General features: G+C 54.8%; 1 protein-coding gene across 4 annotated transcripts in view; it reads right to left on the minus strand.

Moving 5' to 3' along the window:
- Positions 1-2,658: 2,658 nt before the first annotated feature.
- Positions 2,659-15,773, minus strand: part of KIRREL1 (kirre like nephrin family adhesion molecule 1) — a 96,906-nt gene continuing 83,791 nt past the window's right edge. For 3 of the 4 annotated variants that reach the window (XM_061183258.1, XM_061183256.1, XM_061183260.1), the window contains exons 4-15: positions 13,805-13,962; positions 11,713-11,863; positions 10,572-10,677; positions 10,274-10,422; positions 9,956-10,083; positions 9,090-9,264; positions 8,895-8,995; positions 7,064-7,262; positions 5,672-5,779; positions 5,367-5,506; positions 4,673-4,750; positions 2,659-4,422 (exon numbers count right to left, since the gene is read on the minus strand). In XM_061183258.1, the coding sequence (XP_061039241.1) occupies positions 3,946-4,422; positions 4,673-4,750; positions 5,367-5,506; positions 5,672-5,779; positions 7,064-7,262; positions 8,895-8,995; positions 9,090-9,264; positions 9,956-10,083; positions 10,274-10,422; positions 10,572-10,677; positions 11,713-11,863; positions 13,805-13,962 (1,970 nt within the window). In that variant the 3' untranslated portion in view covers positions 2,659-3,945. The remainder of the gene's footprint in view (positions 4,423-4,672; positions 4,751-5,366; positions 5,507-5,671; positions 5,780-7,063; positions 7,263-8,894; positions 8,996-9,089; positions 9,265-9,955; positions 10,084-10,273; positions 10,423-10,571; positions 10,678-11,712; positions 11,864-13,804; positions 13,963-15,773) is intronic. The other variant, XM_061183257.1, reaches the window with a different exon arrangement.

Here is a 15,773-nt window from a genome sequence, read left to right on the forward strand (position 1 = left end):
CTCAGGACACACAGCACTAAGTTGGCAGAGAAGCCAGGGTTTCCGAGGCCGGGGTGCTTGGGCGTGCAGCAGTGGGGAGAGAACCGCCCTCACAGCGGAGTGAGGCAGTGACTGAGCCAGTTCAGTCCAACTGGGCTCTTGGCTTTAACGTGGTTTTCTCCAAATCCGAATGGCCCAACACTGCTATGTACATGGGTCAAGTACACTGAGAGACCATCTGATTCCATCTGAAGGAGCCCAGGACTTGTGGCTCCTGACAGAACACCACCCGTTTAACGAGAGGGCACCAGGGTGAAAGAGACTCCAGGGCTCCATCCCGTAAAGCAGGAAAGGCTGCCTTCAAAATTATAAGGAAAGCAGCACCTGCTGGGACAAGGAGAAGGTGCAGTGCCTGGAGGCAGGGTGGGGATGGGCTGGGAATCAAACTAACCTCTTTCATCCCGTGCAGGACATCTGTGAGAGTATAGCGCTGCCCCCATCCCTGGCTGCTTTCCTTTCTGACTTATGGTGGGTTTTGCTTCATGCGTACTTTGTGGCTAGACTTGGAGGGATCTGGGATTTAGGATGCAAGCCGGGCCCTCCACAAGGAGACTGTGGGTCATCCAGAATCACAAGAACCTCTTCAAGATCCAGAACTTAAGTCAAAAACTGCTGGCCTCCCTCTTCACTCTACCAGCTGCCCTTCTGAACTGCTCCTGCAGAGAGGCCAGCTGTTCTCACGCCTTGCCCTCTGGCTCGAGACACCTTAGCCTGCAGGCTTCCCCTTGCTCAGTAAGTGAGGCTGGCTGTCCCCAGGCCACGGGAGTGCTCCTGAGGACTGGGGTGGAGGGTGGCTGCTTCCATTTCTCCCTACGGAGAAGGCTGCCTGAAACCTGGGTGCACAGACACCTTTGCAAAACTGTCAGGATTCTGAGTGGGGAGAAGCACAGTGGCCAAAGGATAACCCCACATCAATTTCACTGAGGTTTAGGATATGTTTTTTGTTGCTGTTTGGGATTAAGGGGTTTCTAGTGGAAATTCATTCACAACACTTCTGCCAAGGTGATGAAACCCACAGTGAAAGCTTCGTTCAAGATAGGAGAACCTTTCAATTCTCCCATCCCTCCCCCTGCTCGGTCACTGTTCCCAAATCCTTGCTAGGGATGGCAGGCCCTTCTACCTCACCAAATGAATACAGTAAGAGCAGGATAATTCGAGGTTTGTGCAACTCTCCCCCCTCATCTTAAAGACCAGAAAATAGGGGGCAATGAACCTAAAGAGGTTAGGCCAAGGTCACTCAGTAAATGGCAGCTTCAGAACTGGGTCCCACGTCTCCTGACCCCTTGCTCTTCCCACCAAAACTAAAATGGCAAAGGCAGTCAGGATCACCAAAGTGACCACATCAAGTACTGAGGCACCATGCTGGGGGACTCCAGCCTCAGACAGCAACCCTCCATGCTCAAGGGCACCTGCCACTCCCCAGAAAAGCAATTCCACTGGCTTAACAGGTCGGTCCCAATTCAGATTCTGGTCAGACCAGAGTGCAAGTTGCAGAGGGCAGAGATGGCCTTGGTTGCTGACATTCCCCTGTGCCTTGCATGGTGCTTGCTTGATACCCAGGTACTGTAACATGTTAAGGAACAGAGAACAGGGAAGTAGCTCTGTATCTGGCTTCCAAAACCCATGGTTCCTGCAGTGTCAGCTGAGTTACCGAGTGATCTCAGGGCCTCCTCCTCCCCATCAACAGAATGGACCCAGCACTAAAACCAAAAAGGAGTAAACAAGCGAATGTGGCCAAACCCCTAACAAAAGTAAATGTCTTTTGGAATATTCCTGTTTAAAAAGCCACCATCTTTAGATTTTAACTGTTTAGATTACCCATGGCTTCTGTGAAAATCATCAAAATATGCATGAATTTGCACAGGAACCTGCATCCTTAACAGACCTTGTCACTGAGCTCACAGAAAAGGACTCCGCAGGAAGGAGTCAGCTTCCAGGGGTGAGGGTGGAATAGCGCTGGGAGCCTGTATGATGCCTCTGGAAGGGCCGGTCCTCCGGAACTTGCCCCCGGTGAAGTGAAGGAGGATGGAGAGGCAGTTTGAGAGGCTGGAACTGGAACTACTTTCTTCCTGGGTATGAGCGGTTCCTTACCAGCCAAAGGATGGTGAGGAATGTCACCCCGCAGAGCCATCCGCAAAGGTGGCGATGGCCCGTGACTGATGGGCATGTAACTCATTAAAGCGAACATGACTAATGAACGGCGACCATGAGAAGGGCAAAGCGCTTTCTGGGGATTGCAGCGGAGGACCCGCCCGCTCAAGGGGAAGAGCAGACCCTGCTTTTTGGGAAGGGGAGGCCGGGGCAGGGGAGGGAGTTCTCTTTGGAGCGCCGGTTCTCTTTGGTCAGGTGGCGGCTGAGAATGCGGAATGCATGTGCAGGCGTGCGTGCGGCGTGTGTAGATGGAGGTGAGGGTGGGCGTGGGGGGCCGCCTGGGCCGTGGCTGCCTGCAGTGCCCTTCCGCGTGACCTTACCAGGTCCGCCTTTCCTCTTACCAGGCCCCCTCACCCGTCTGTCCCCTAAACTCTGCAACACTTGGCAGTGAGTTTGCGCTCACAATACCGGCTCCCTGCGCAGCCACCCACCCAGGGCCGGTCAACCGAAGCTGGACACTCAAGGCACTGAAACTGAAGAAGGAATCTGATTGGTCCAAGAAAAAAACAGACACAACAGAACAAAACCCGTCTAAAGAGAACATCTCCCATGCCCCCGGGAAGGTGGCCTCTCTAACCAGCTGGTTGGCCCTAGGGTAGGACAGCAGAGCCTGACAGCCAGGCCCCCTCCCTGTCCTATCAGCGCCCATCGGACGACAGGTCTCACCGCCTGAATGTTTAAAAATGGATTCAAAGCACTTCGAGACTGAAAGAGTAATGGAAGGTGTTGGGAATCTGGTGAAGAACAGATGCCCCCTTTCCTTTCCACTGGGACTTGTATTTGGGTGGGGGACTCCCTACAGCTTTTTTGCTTTTTTTCTCCAAATGAGGTCTTTATTGTTTTTTGTTGTCTTTGAAAAATAGCCTATAGCACTCCCACCCTCACCCCACCACTCCCCAGGCATGCTAGAGAGTTAAAGCCAGGAAGTGGGGCAGACTGGGGAGGGGAGGGGGCTTGGGGGGGCTCACTCTAGCGTGGGTTCTGGAAACTGCTATATAGCACACTGCTGTCTGGCTAGTGACTCAGGACATGGTTCCTGACCTTTCCTTCTCCATCACGACCCCCTGGCTTATCTGGCCGGCCCAGCACAGAGGAGAAGCAAAGGGGGCAGCACTACAGGACATACCTGGATCCCTCTGCAGGCAGACAGACAGGTGTCCCCATGGGCAGCCAGGATGACTGGCACTTTACTCCCAGCTGAAGGAGGGCTGGATCTGAACTTGGTGCCAGGACTAAAATAAATCCAAGGTCCTTTCTGCAGTCCCAAGGAGGGAGAGATGCATCCAAGGTATGAAGGCAGACGACAAATGGACTGGCCACTTATCTGTACCAGAGCCACCCACCCCTACACTTCATGCCCCCTGGGCCAAAACCTGTTCATCTCCACATGACCCCCTGTCTACTCACGGGAGATCAGAGGGGTGGGATAGAAAGGGAATGCTAAAAAGTGCCCCCTCTGCTCTCCGCAACCTTCACTTTCCCCGTCCCCAGGCTGGGGCCAGGCGAGAGTGCAGGTCAGAAGAGACACATCCTCCCGAAGAAGAGGGAAGGGCAGGCCCAGGAGGCTGGGGCATGCACAGAGCACCATCCTCGGGACGGGGTGTTTCCGGGAGACCTGCTCCCTGCCTGCCATGGTGGGAGGAGGAAGGCTGGTCCAGGACGGGAGCAACAACGAGCAATGCCCCTGAATATCAGGGAACAGCTGTGAGAGCCTTCTCCTCTGCCCCGCAGAGATGCCCCGGCCAGGCTCTAGCCCTACACGTGCGTCTGCATGCGCTGCTGGAATCTCTGGCCGTAGTCCGAGTGCTGGGAGGTGTAGGAGAATCGCGTGGCAGTGGCGTACTTGCCAATGGGGTCATATGCCTCATACGGGGTCCGCTCCAGGCCGGACGGAGGGGCCTGGGGGTAGCCCAGTCGGTAGGTGGGGTACCCTGCTGCCCCGGGGAAGGGATGGGAATTGAACTTCTCATAGTTCTCGTAGGACAGCTGGCTGGTGGTGTCGGTGCCAGCTGGGGCAGCAGGACCTGGGGGTGTGGGCTCAGGGCCGTAGTCAGAGGCCGGGGCCCGGCTGTAGGTGTTGAGCTGGGCATAGCCGCTGGAGTGGGAGAGGCGGGAAGAGGGGCGGCCATCGAAGCGGGCAGGGCCGGGGGCACGGTAGTCAGCATAGAGCACTGCCCTGGAAGACGGGCGGTCTTCATGGGCACGCACATTGTAGTAGCCATTGGTGGGATCCTGGGGGGCAACGAGAGAAGAGAATGGACGAGGGGAGTCTCTCTTGGGGGAAGGGTGTCATCGCGTCATGGCCCTCTGGGCCTCCTTCTCTGGCTCTGCCCTGGGTTCTCAGCCAATAGCTCCCCACCTCCTGTTTCCTCAATAACCTGCTGACCGCTCCTCCCCAAACCTGCCCTCACCTCCACCCTGCAGGCCCTCAGAGCCCCCCTTTCCACCAGCCCCCGTGCGCCGGCCCCTCCCGCTTTCCCACCTTCATCTCATACTCCTCCCGGGTGTCGATGGTGTCACAGCGCAGGTCCTGCTTCAGGTCCACGTCATCCTTGAAGGACTGCAGAGCAGCAGGAGTGGGGCATCAGGAGACGGACACCCTGCCCTTGTCCTCCCTTGCCCAGCCTATCCCCACACCCAGAGGTCACCTATTAAGGGGAAGGGTCTGGGGTCATGGGCAGACTTGAACTCTGTGTCCTCTCCCAGCAGAGGCTCTGGGATGTGGTGGGAAGAGGCCAGAGACCTGGGTTCTAGCACCAATTTTGTCGGTAACATGCAATGCTTGGGTATGTCCCTGCCCCTTTCTGGGGCTCTTTCCTCATCTGAGCAATGAGGCAGTTGGGCCAGAAAACTTCTAGGGGTTTCCAATTCTGACACTCTGTAGGGCGGAGGCTGGGGTGAAGGAAGCCTGTGCAGGCCCCACCTGCCTGTCCTCTAATGGAGGGAATTAGCCTGGGGAGCGGCGTGGGCACGTGAATGTGTTTATGAATGTGCATGTGCACATGTATGTGTGTGAGCGTGTGTGTGTGTATGTGTATGAGCGTGTGAGCATGTGGGGGAGGGGGCAGGACCAAGGGAGGATGACAGGGAGGAGAGAGTGACAGTATTGCTGAGCTGGGGTGGAGCCGGTCCCAAGAGTGTGAGGAGAGCTGGGCCAGGGAGGAGCGGACCCTCACCGAGTAGATGGCCTTCATGACACGGGTTGCCGTGGAGACGCTGGCAGTATCGTCCTCCCGGTCAGAATGCATCGTGAGTGGCTCCCGGTTCACTGTCTCCACCTTGATGTCCAGCTTTCTCAGGGTCACGTCTTTGCGACCTGGGACAGGAAAAGCAGCCTGGACGCTTTCTGCCAGCCTCTGCAGAGGCTGTTTCTGAACCCACCTGGCCTGGGGAGCGCTGCTGTCAACCCCCTCACCTCTCCCAGGCCCTGCCTGTTGGGGACCCCCAGGAGGGCTGAGGCCTGAGCAGGGCCCATACTCACTGCCTTTGCGGCGCCGGTAGAGGAAGAACACCAAGGCGATGAAGAAGAAGATGAGCAGGATGCCTGCGCCGATGGTGGCCCCGGCGATGATGCCCACCGGTAACACCTCTGCAGATGAGGGAAGGAAAGGGGGAGGGTGAGGATGGGGGCACACGGAGGATCTGAGCTCAGTGCTGGCTGAAGGTGAGGACAGCCGAGCTCCATGCCCCCCTGGATTGTGCACAGGTTTATGTTTCAGCTGAGCTGTGTTCAATTAAAGTCAAGGTGGGATTTGAGAGGAAGTCTGCACTGTTTGGGTTCAGACTTGTGCTTCAGCTTCATCAGAATTGGGATGAACTTGACCCTGGCCTTGGTGGTCCATCTGTCCCTCTCTTGCAGCCCACCTGTCTGTGAGGCTTGTCTCTCCTTCCTGGGTTGGGCTCTTGTCTGAGATCAGCTGTCCCCACATTCTCCCATCTGCCATGTGTTCTGACCTCTTTCACTGCCCTCCCCACCCACACCATTGTGACTGCTCCATCTGGACCTACCCTCCCAGGGCTCAAACAGTTCTGCTTGGTCCCCCCTGCTCCCCAGAGATGAGAAGGACCCAGGAATCCTGTCTCCAGCTTTTTCTCCCTTCCTGGCTGTCCTGGATGGATCAGATCCATGTAAGTCTCTTCTCCACAGAGCCTTCCCTGCAGAGTCCAACCTCACTCTACTACTCTGTTCTTCCCCACCAACCCCTTGCTCTTGCTAGTGTCCTCAGCTAAGAAAGACTCAAGGGGACCCCAGTTATTTTTCCCCATCTCCCATGTCAAATGGCTAGTTCTCATTAAAAAAAAAGAGGGGGGGGGTGGTTCTTTTCCTCATCAGAGTTGGGAGTTTCCAAAAAAGTCAAAGGCATGATGCCTCTTTCATCACACAGAAGTGCCTTAAGGGAGGGAATATGTGTCTCCTACCAGACTAAGGATTCGTGAAGAGGTAGGGGAACCGAAGATTCCTGGGCACCTATTCTATGCCAGGTACTTCATGAATATCTTCTCATTTAACGCTCACACCAACCCAGTGAGGTAGGGAGTGTTACTCCCTTTCACAGATCATTTCATTTTTCTCCATCTGAAGTCATTTGCTACCACTCTGTAAGTTCTCCACTGAACTGAAAGTTCCCGGAGGGCAAGAACTGTGTTCGTTCACATCTGTCCCTGCAGTTCCTAGAGGGGGCGCCTGGCACATAGCAGATGCTCCATAAATGCTTAAAAATGCGAGTGGGTTTTCCAGCTGAGCACCAAGGCCAGGCTCTGGTGGGCAGGCCCAGGAGGGAGCTGTCTCTCTGAGCCGTGCCCCCAGAGAGGAGAGGGAGCAGAGTCCCCAGGCTGCCCTGCACCCTGGCTACACAGCCAGTACTGCTGTCACCTCGCTCTTCCAGCTGGATGATGGCTGTGCCTGGGCCGAAGCTGTTCCAGGCTGTGCAGTTGTAGTGGGTCTGAAAGTCGGCCTCCATGACGTTATTGATGGTGAGCGTGGACAGAACCCCGCTGCCTGAGTTGGTCCTCTCCACCGTGTAGCGTTCCAGGGTCCCCACCTCCAGGAAGTTCTCCTTCCATGCCCATGCCTGGGGTGGGGAGGGCAGGATGGAATGAGGAAGAGGCAGGTGGCCCACCCTCCAGGCATCCTCACATCCTCACCTCATGTGCTCTTAAGCCCAGCCCCACACTTGCCCTGCAACAAGCCCAAGTCGCACCTGCTGCCTCAAACCCTGGCATCAAACCTCCGGTCTAAGAGAAGCAGCGGCTCCCAAACATGCCTGCAACATGTGTTAGGACCATTCAAATACGCTCAGAGACACTCTTTAACATGCAGATTCCCGGGGCTTATCTCCTAAATTTGACTCTCCAGGGCAGAGGCCCAGGAATCTCTATTTTGTTGTTGCTGTTTTTGTTGGGGCAGGGGAGAGCAATTTTATTTGGAAAGCCAGCAGACCAAGAAGACGGTAGACTACTGTCCCAAAGACCCACCTTCTCCAAGTTAGAATTCAGGCTTCTTTTATTGGGAATCTCTATTTTTGTAACAACCCCAGCTGATCCAATGAAGTAACATGTGGGACCCCTGATGTGGTAAAACAAATCCTGGGTGGAGAGCCAAGAACCCTGGGCTCTAGGCCTGACTCTCCCCTCGAGCCCTGTGTAGCCTCCCCTTCCCTCTCTGGGTCTCAGTTTCCTATAAAAGGAGAGGACCAGGCTAGAGGTAGACAATGCTCCAGCTTTCCTCCAGCTCTGATTGATAGTCTGAGATGCTAAGTAAACATAACTTAACCTTCAACCTCACCTTTAACCACCCCACAGCCAGCCCTACATAGCCCACTGGCTCTGGAGACTCATCCACAGACCCTTATAATGAGTGGGAATTGGCACCGGAGAGCTGTCTCTCCTAGGCTCCTCCATTCCCCGACCCCCTAGCCGGGGCACCCCCCCTTTGTGTCCCCTCCCTCAGCGTGGAACCCGAGGGAGGGAGAGCCACTGAGAACTGGCTCCTTTCCAGGGATCAGTCCTCCTAGCTCTGCAAGGAAAGCCCCCTGGGAGCCAAGCCGCCCACTGCCCAGGTGGCCATGGTAATGAAGTGTCCCTGGGCAGCCCTGGAGTTAGCCAAATGGTCATTAAATATGATGAGGGGTTTGACGGTTAATGGTCACGGAAGGAATTAATGGTTCATGATGTGGGGGAGAGGGAGGGGGGTGGAGAACGGCATGGGGGCTGGTAGGAGGAGGAAGGCAGGAGAAGGGAGAGGAGGGGCTGACAGGGTGGGACAGAACTGAGGGGGCAGGGTCGAGGGGCAGAAGGCAGAGGAGAGAGCAAGGAAGAGACCGGGAGGCTGAGGAAAGGGGAGGAGACGAGGGAGAGGAAACAGCAGGAGTGAAAGCCCAGGGGAACTAACAGCATATCCAGGGAGGCCCCACCCGGCCTTTCACACGTGTGGTCACATCACTTCTCATGGCAACCCTGTTTGGTAGGGATCAGTGCCCCTATTTTATGGATGAGGAAACTGGGTTTCCAAATAACAAGTAACTGGCTCAGGGTCACACAACAAGTAAGAGAGGAGATGGCATTGGAACAGGAAGAGGGACAGAGGGACAGAGGGACAGAGTCCCTCTGCACGGGGCACAGGAAAGGCCTGGGGAAAGCGGGAGGAGGCTGAGCGAAGCAGAGAAGCAAGCGGCTGCCGGCCCGAGGCCAGGCCCAGCACTCACAATGCGGTCTGGGGGAGGCGTGCTCCCGATGAAACACTCCACCTTGCCACCATCACCCCTGACAGCGTACTGCACGGCCTCGCTGGAGATAATGGGGGGCCCTGCAAGAAGCAAGAAGATGTGGTCAGGGCCAGCTGGAACCTCCAGTGCCCGCCTCCCCCCTCACAGGCCCCTCGCCCCCCTCAGGCCACTCACCATTCACATAAAGTGGCACCTCCCGCTCGGCCACTCCGATCCGAGGCACGATGGCCCGGCAGGTGTAGGTGCCGGCATCGGCCTGGGTCACCGACTTCAGCAGCAGCTGATTGCTGTTACTCAGGACCTGGGCAGAGAGAGCAGCCTCGGGTGGGGAGCCAGGAGGCCTGGGCCCCTAGATCCGTGCGGGCCCCCGCATTGGAGGCATTGGAAAGAAAGCAGGAAGGGCCACAAGTGAATTCCCAGAAGGGAAACAGGGTCCCGAGTCTATCTGGTCCATCCCCTGACTCTAAATAGGTTGGCACTTAGACACATCATCTCTATAAGAGCGGGGAGAAAGTGGGTGGAGGCTCAAGAGGGCGGGTGAGGCTGCCATCATTCTGTACAGAGGATGCAGCCGCTTCTGGTCATCTGTTCTAGTGCTTCTCTAGCCAAATGAGGTAGGAAGTTTCACTCTGAAAGCCCTCTTTTTTGCAACTGTGGCCCAAACTGTCCAAGGCAGGTCGCTGTAGAGCGGCACAATTCAGCCTTCTTTTCTCTAGTGAGTCATCCCAGCTGCTCCACCCTCCTATGCAACATTCTTTTACCAGGTCTCTTGCCACCACAACAGTTCCACTCAGGCCCCCTGCCCCCCTCCCACCCCACAGGTCATCACGTCCCTCCCACTGCCACTGCAGTGGCCAGCTGTCTGCCGAGGAGGGTGGGGTTGATTGCAAGCACCGTCCTTCTCTTCCAAATCCTGAGAACTTAGAAATAGCCCAGGTTCAAGTTGAAAAATAATGCTGCATCTCCTTTGCCCCCTCTCTCCCCAGCCTGTGGCCAGGCTCCTTCCTCCCAGCGTCCCGGAGAGGCAGCAAGCTTCTTACCATGTTTGAGTCCTTTTTGGTCCAGGTGAGGGTGAGGGGGGGATTCCCAACCCAGACACAGGTGAGGGTCACATCAGAGCCAATGTCCGTGGTCGTGGGTTTGGGGTCCACTACAATCCGGGGGGCAACTGAGGTAGAAAAGAACAGCCCGTTAGGGTCTTAGTCTCACTGGGGGTCAGCTCCAATCGCTCTCCTCTTCCTTCTCCTGTCCTGCCTCCTCCCCACGCCTCCTCAGCCTCATGGAGCCTCCCCAACTCCACCCCAGGCCCTTTAAAGCCCCGGCCCTCTGTCCCCACCCCCGGCCCTGCAGCTACTCACAGTGGACATTGACTAAAGTGCTGACATTGGTGCTCCCCACTTTGTTGTGAACCTCACAGGACACAGGCTCCGTGAAGAAGGAATAATCAACATTCGTCTCATAGCGACTCTCGTGGGCATCTTCGATCAGAAAGCCCCCCTTGGCCCACCTGGGGGAACAGGCAACACAGAGCGGGGTCAGGTCTTGGAGCCCTCTCACTCAAGTCCAGTGGCCTGTCCTCCTCAGCACCCCCACTCCTGGCCTCAAGGGCCTCCCAGTATCCTTCCCCAGAATGTGCCCCGCCCCTGCCCCTCCCACCTGTAGCCCAGGATCTCAGGGTTGGCTGTGGCCTGGCACGTAAAGACGACGCGCTCGCCCTCCTGCACCGTCTGTGGCTCAATGGACAGGGTCACCGTAGGAGGGTCTGCAAAGCAGAGGACTGGAAGTCAGGGTCTTTTCTGTCCCTCAAATTTCTTTTTCTCTCTCTAGCTCACACACTCAAACCTCACCCGTGTGGTGACCTGGGAATTTGAGTTTGCAGTGTACCAGCTCCAATAAATAAGCCTTCTTCACCTTTATTCCAGGAGCCTCTAGGGGCCGGCTAAGGTGACGACCAAGGATGATACCAGAGGGACAAATTAGTCAGAAGGTGTATTGACTAACTGTGACCACTAGGCGTCAGTGTGGGCTCGTTAGGCTCACTGACCGGGATGGGGGTGGGGCATCTCTCCAATCACTGCCACTCTCCCACCCTTCCCTGGGGAGTGGGAATTTATTGAGCACTTACCAAGTAGCATACTCCATGCTAGATGCTCTTACACTATATCTCAATGCTCACAACCCTGAGAAGCAGGTACAGGTCCACAATCCCTTATCTGAAACTCCTGGAACTAGATGTGTTTCAGAATTTGGGATATTTCGAGTGTTAGAAAGGTAACGGTGGGCACAGACCATTTACTGTGTAAGACCCCCAGCACAGTCTGGGCAATATCCCACAGACACACGCATTAATACATCTGCAGAGAAATGTATAGCTATTCCAATTAAGTGGGTTAAATAAAAGACTACGAAGAGCCTCGGTTCAGGTTTTGCCACCCAAGCACTTTTGGTTTAAAATTTCTGATAAGGTATTGTAGGCCTGCATTTTATTTTCTGCACGTATACCGAATTAGAAACTGAGGCTCAGAGAGATTATGTCATTGCCCAAAGTCACACGGTTTAAACCCGGGAACTGCCTGGCTCACAGCTGATGCCTCTTCTACCAGCCCTCAGAGTTCAAACCAGGGAATCCAAGACGACAAAGAAATGGAGCATCTGTCCCAGGGCGCCTGGGGGATTCTTCTGTGCTTCTCAAAGGGTGCTGCCCCCCGCCCTTCCCGGGCTCCTTCCCAGGATGCCACTCAAGGTGCACATTCCCCCCACCCCACGTTCCCTGCCTCCTCCCCAGGACCCTCCTCACGGTGCACGTCGAGCTCGATGGACGTCTCCTTGCCACTCGGGATGGCCTCGTTCACGCTGCGGCAGGTGAAGACACGCCCAATATCCAGGTCTGTGGGGTTGATGAGCAGCTGGCTGATGGTGGTCTCCCTCTTCCCATCCTTCAGCAGTTCCTGGGGTGGGGGAAACAAGGGTGGGAGACACGGTTAAGCTAAAAGCCCCCTCCTCTGCTCTCAGGGTGACCCGCTCAGAGCTGGCTTGCTGGAGGGGTATTTAAGCTGAAGCTCAACCCTCCCCCAGCCCCTACCTCCTCCCCAGGCTTGGGTTGGTTTAGTTTTTAATTAATAGACTTTATTATTTTTTTAAGAGAAGTTTAAAGTTTACAGAAAAGTTGAATAGAAAATACAGAGTTCCTGTATACCCTCCTCTCTGGCCCCCCAGTTTCCCCTATTATTAATTAACATGATGCACTAGTGTGATACATGTGTGACAACTGATGAACCAACATTGGTACCAATACTAACGAAAGCCCATAGCTTACATTAGAGTTCACTCTGTGTGTTGTACAGTTTTCCCCATGGTTTTTAGTCCCATTCCTGGAATGCCCTGAGTCCAACCCAAGTCCCTCCTCTTCTGGAAAGTCTTCCTTTGCTATCCCAGCCCTCAGGACTCTCTCCCAGCCTGAACTTGTGCCCCTTGCAGGCAGTCTGTCCTCCACACCGCTCTGGTCACATCCGGCCTTGCCTCTTAGGCACCGTGCATGTGTGTTTCAGTGCTGGGTCTCTCCTGCTAGACCGTAAACTCCTTGAGGGCAGGGAAGGGACTCACAGGCTCAAAATCTCATACCAGCTCAGTGATATCCAACCTGAGGTCCCTGGACATGATCATAGGAACACTTGGGCTGTTTTCCATATTGTACACTGCCTAAGGGAAACCATACTGTTAAGCAAAGTAGGGGCCCACAGTTTGACAGCAATATAGGCATCCTTGCTGGGCCCGATGTGGTACCAGAACAGCACCAGCCCAGTGCAGTAACGCCAGCTCCCTCCTGCTGCTTCAAAGCTCCATCGTGTCTTTAAAGAGTATAAAAAAGGGGGGTGGATGACAAATGGCCATTAACCAATCAGTTTGTTTGGTTGCCAAAATATTCAAAACATGAAGCCCTAGAGGAAAAAAATAACAGAGTTCTTGGTAGTGAAAAAGTTAAGCACCACTGAAGCCGAATTTCTGCTTGTCAAAGGGTGAAACGAAGGCCAGAGACAAGTGAATTGTCCAAGGTCATACAGAGAGTCAAGGGCAGAGCTAATCCGGGTACTCACTCCCTGGGGCCACACACTCCGAGGCACACACGTGAGCAGTCTCTCTCCCCTCAATGAGAACTGTCTCCTGAAGCATCTAGCAAAGGGCTGGGTACATATGTGCTTGTCCCTAGCTGGCAGGAGGAGCTCCAAACAGGAGATCTGGATTCTAATTCCAGCTCCACCGTCAACTTTGCCGTGTGATCCGGGGCAAGTCACTTGATGTCTTTCTCTGCCATAGGTTCCTCATCTATAACATGTACACATAATCCCTGCCTCCCCAAGCTCTTAGTTGCGCCGACGGGGAACGTGTACCAACTAGAGGCTGGGGGAAGAAAGTCGAGGGGCTCAGTAGTGAGAGACCACATTCTGATGCAGGCACAAACCCCAGCTCTGCTGCATGTCAGCTTTGTGACCCTGGCAAGTCACTCAACCTCTCTGACCATCAGTTCACTCTTTGTGAGTTGGAAATATCACCTAATTTATGAAACTCCTGTGAGGTTTAAGAGAGACTGTCCATAAAGATCTTAGCATGCACAGTGCCTGGTACACAGTAGGGGCTTAATCAATGTAGCTATTTTCAGTATTATTCGTAGTCTCTGCTAACTGTTGACTGGCCCTGTGAACCTGGGAATTCACTTCTCTTCTCCGGACCTCAACTTTCCCAACTATTTAATGGGAGGATTGGACCAGATGGTCTCTGAGGGCCCTGTTCACATCTGTCTCCCCCCGAGTCTGTGGTCAGATCCATGTGGGAAAGGAAAGGTGCACTGGGATGTGGCCCAGGAGCATCTGGGGGAACAGGCAGGGTCTCACCGTGCTGGCTATGGCACCCTCCTGCTGCGTCCCGTCCCGGAACCAGATGATGGTGGCAGCAGGCTTGGCGTTGAAGGCTCGGCACGTGAGGTTGTGGGGGGCGCCTGCCTGCAGCAGAATCACAGGACCACCATCGATCCTCGTGTCCTCCGGGGGGACTGTGGAGAAGAGCAGAGCAGAGTCAGTCCAGGATGCAGCCAACACTGCCCATATGACCAAAACCCCTGCCCCTGGAGGCATCTCTCCCTCTGCATGTCCACCCCTTGGCAGGGCAGGACCATCCTTACCCCCTAATTTATAATCACTGCATCTGTTGCTCCTGTGGCCTGGGGGGCCTGGCACAGAAAGGTGGCTACCTCCACGGAGCTTCTTATGTCCATTCCCTCCTGTGTGCGCCTCTGCCCTGGGGCAGCCAGATGAGGGGGTCTATCACAACAACCCCCGAAATGGACTCCCTGCCTCCAGTCCCTGCTGGCCTTAACCCATCCATCACGCTGGCAGGTTATTTTCTCTAGAGAGCAGGTCAGACTGTGCCACTTCCCTGCTCAAACACCTTCCATGTCTACCGGCTGCCATGGGCATGAGTTGCAAGCATCTCTGCCTGCCGTGCAGGGTTCCTCAGGCCAAGTCCTGCACTTTCGCATCTCCTCGTCGCGTTTTTGCTGTTCTTTCCCTCAGAGCTTCTCTTGAACTGTTGTCCATCCTGTTCACATCCTAGCTGCTGCACAGGGCCCTCCATGCCGCAACCCCCTCCATCACCACCTTGGTGGTTCCCAGCCAGTCACTTGGAGCTCCGAGCACTATCTACCTTGTGTTTGCGTTACTTAAGATGATTATCCATGCCCCCTCCCCAACCCAAACTGTCATCCCTGAAAAAGCAGGAGCTCCATCTCACTAATATTTATACAGTCTCCAGTGCCTAGAACATGACCAAAGCAGGCTCTGGCTAAATGCTTAAGGAATTGAATCAATCAGATGTCTGATACTAGGAAATAGGAGGGCCTCTCCCTGTCCTATTCCCACAGGCTTCTAAATGCTCAGGTGAACCAGACTGCAAGTTCCCTGGGAGCAGGGGCTGCTTCTTATTTTCTCTTAAAGCCTCAAGATCTAGTGCAGAGGTTGGTTGATAGCACATCCTGGGGGATATTAGCTGAATTAGTGGCTAAGTGATTGAGGAAATAAAGGCAGAAGTGTTTGGATTATAATTTTGATTTCTGGTCCACCTCATGTTCATTGGCCAGCAATGTGAAAGGGTTTTGTTTGCTTTTTGCTGGGAAAGACCAGAAAGACTCAGAGGGGCCTTTCCGAGGGAACCCTTGAGAGGAGACCCTGGGAGGCCCATGAGTCCAGTTGTGGGCAGGGCTGTCCTGTAGTTTATGAAATGACAGTCTCCATGCTGGGGTTTCTAGGAGAGAGGAACCACTTGTAGCCCATCCCAGTACTCTGCTCAACTCACGCATGCAGAGTGGGAGGGTGTGAAAAGCATGGGTTGTAGAATCAGGCTGCCCCAGTTTCAAATCCTGGCACCTTTATTCATCTGTCATGTGATCTTGGGTGAGGCCCTCAAGTCACAGTTTCTTCAACAGAGACATACGGTGCTCATTCCCGGGGCCCTCATGAAGGCCAGATGAGGGCTGTATATGGACTATCGTGTGCAGGGCACGTGTGACGTGTGCAGTGTGTTCACTTTACTGCTCGGACAAGAGGCACTAGTGCCTCCAACTCCTGACTGGTGAATGATCGCTGAATGCCGGGCTCTTCCTCTTTGTTCACTGGTGTACCTGGCTCCAATGCCAGGTGGGCGCAGATTTGCAAACAGGGTGGGAAGGAGAGAAATGGATAAAGAGCCGCCACTCGGGGTCTCCTGGTCTGCGTGGGCCCCTCCAAGGTCACACCTTGTTGCCACACCCCAGGAGGACAGTCCTGGATGGGCAGAGGAGGGGAAGGCTTCTCCTTCTATTGGCTCTCC

Source organism: Eubalaena glacialis, chromosome 3, assembly GCF_028564815.1.
Source record: "Eubalaena glacialis isolate mEubGla1 chromosome 3, mEubGla1.1.hap2.+ XY, whole genome shotgun sequence".
Lineage (NCBI taxonomy): Eukaryota > Metazoa > Chordata > Mammalia > Artiodactyla > Balaenidae > Eubalaena > Eubalaena glacialis.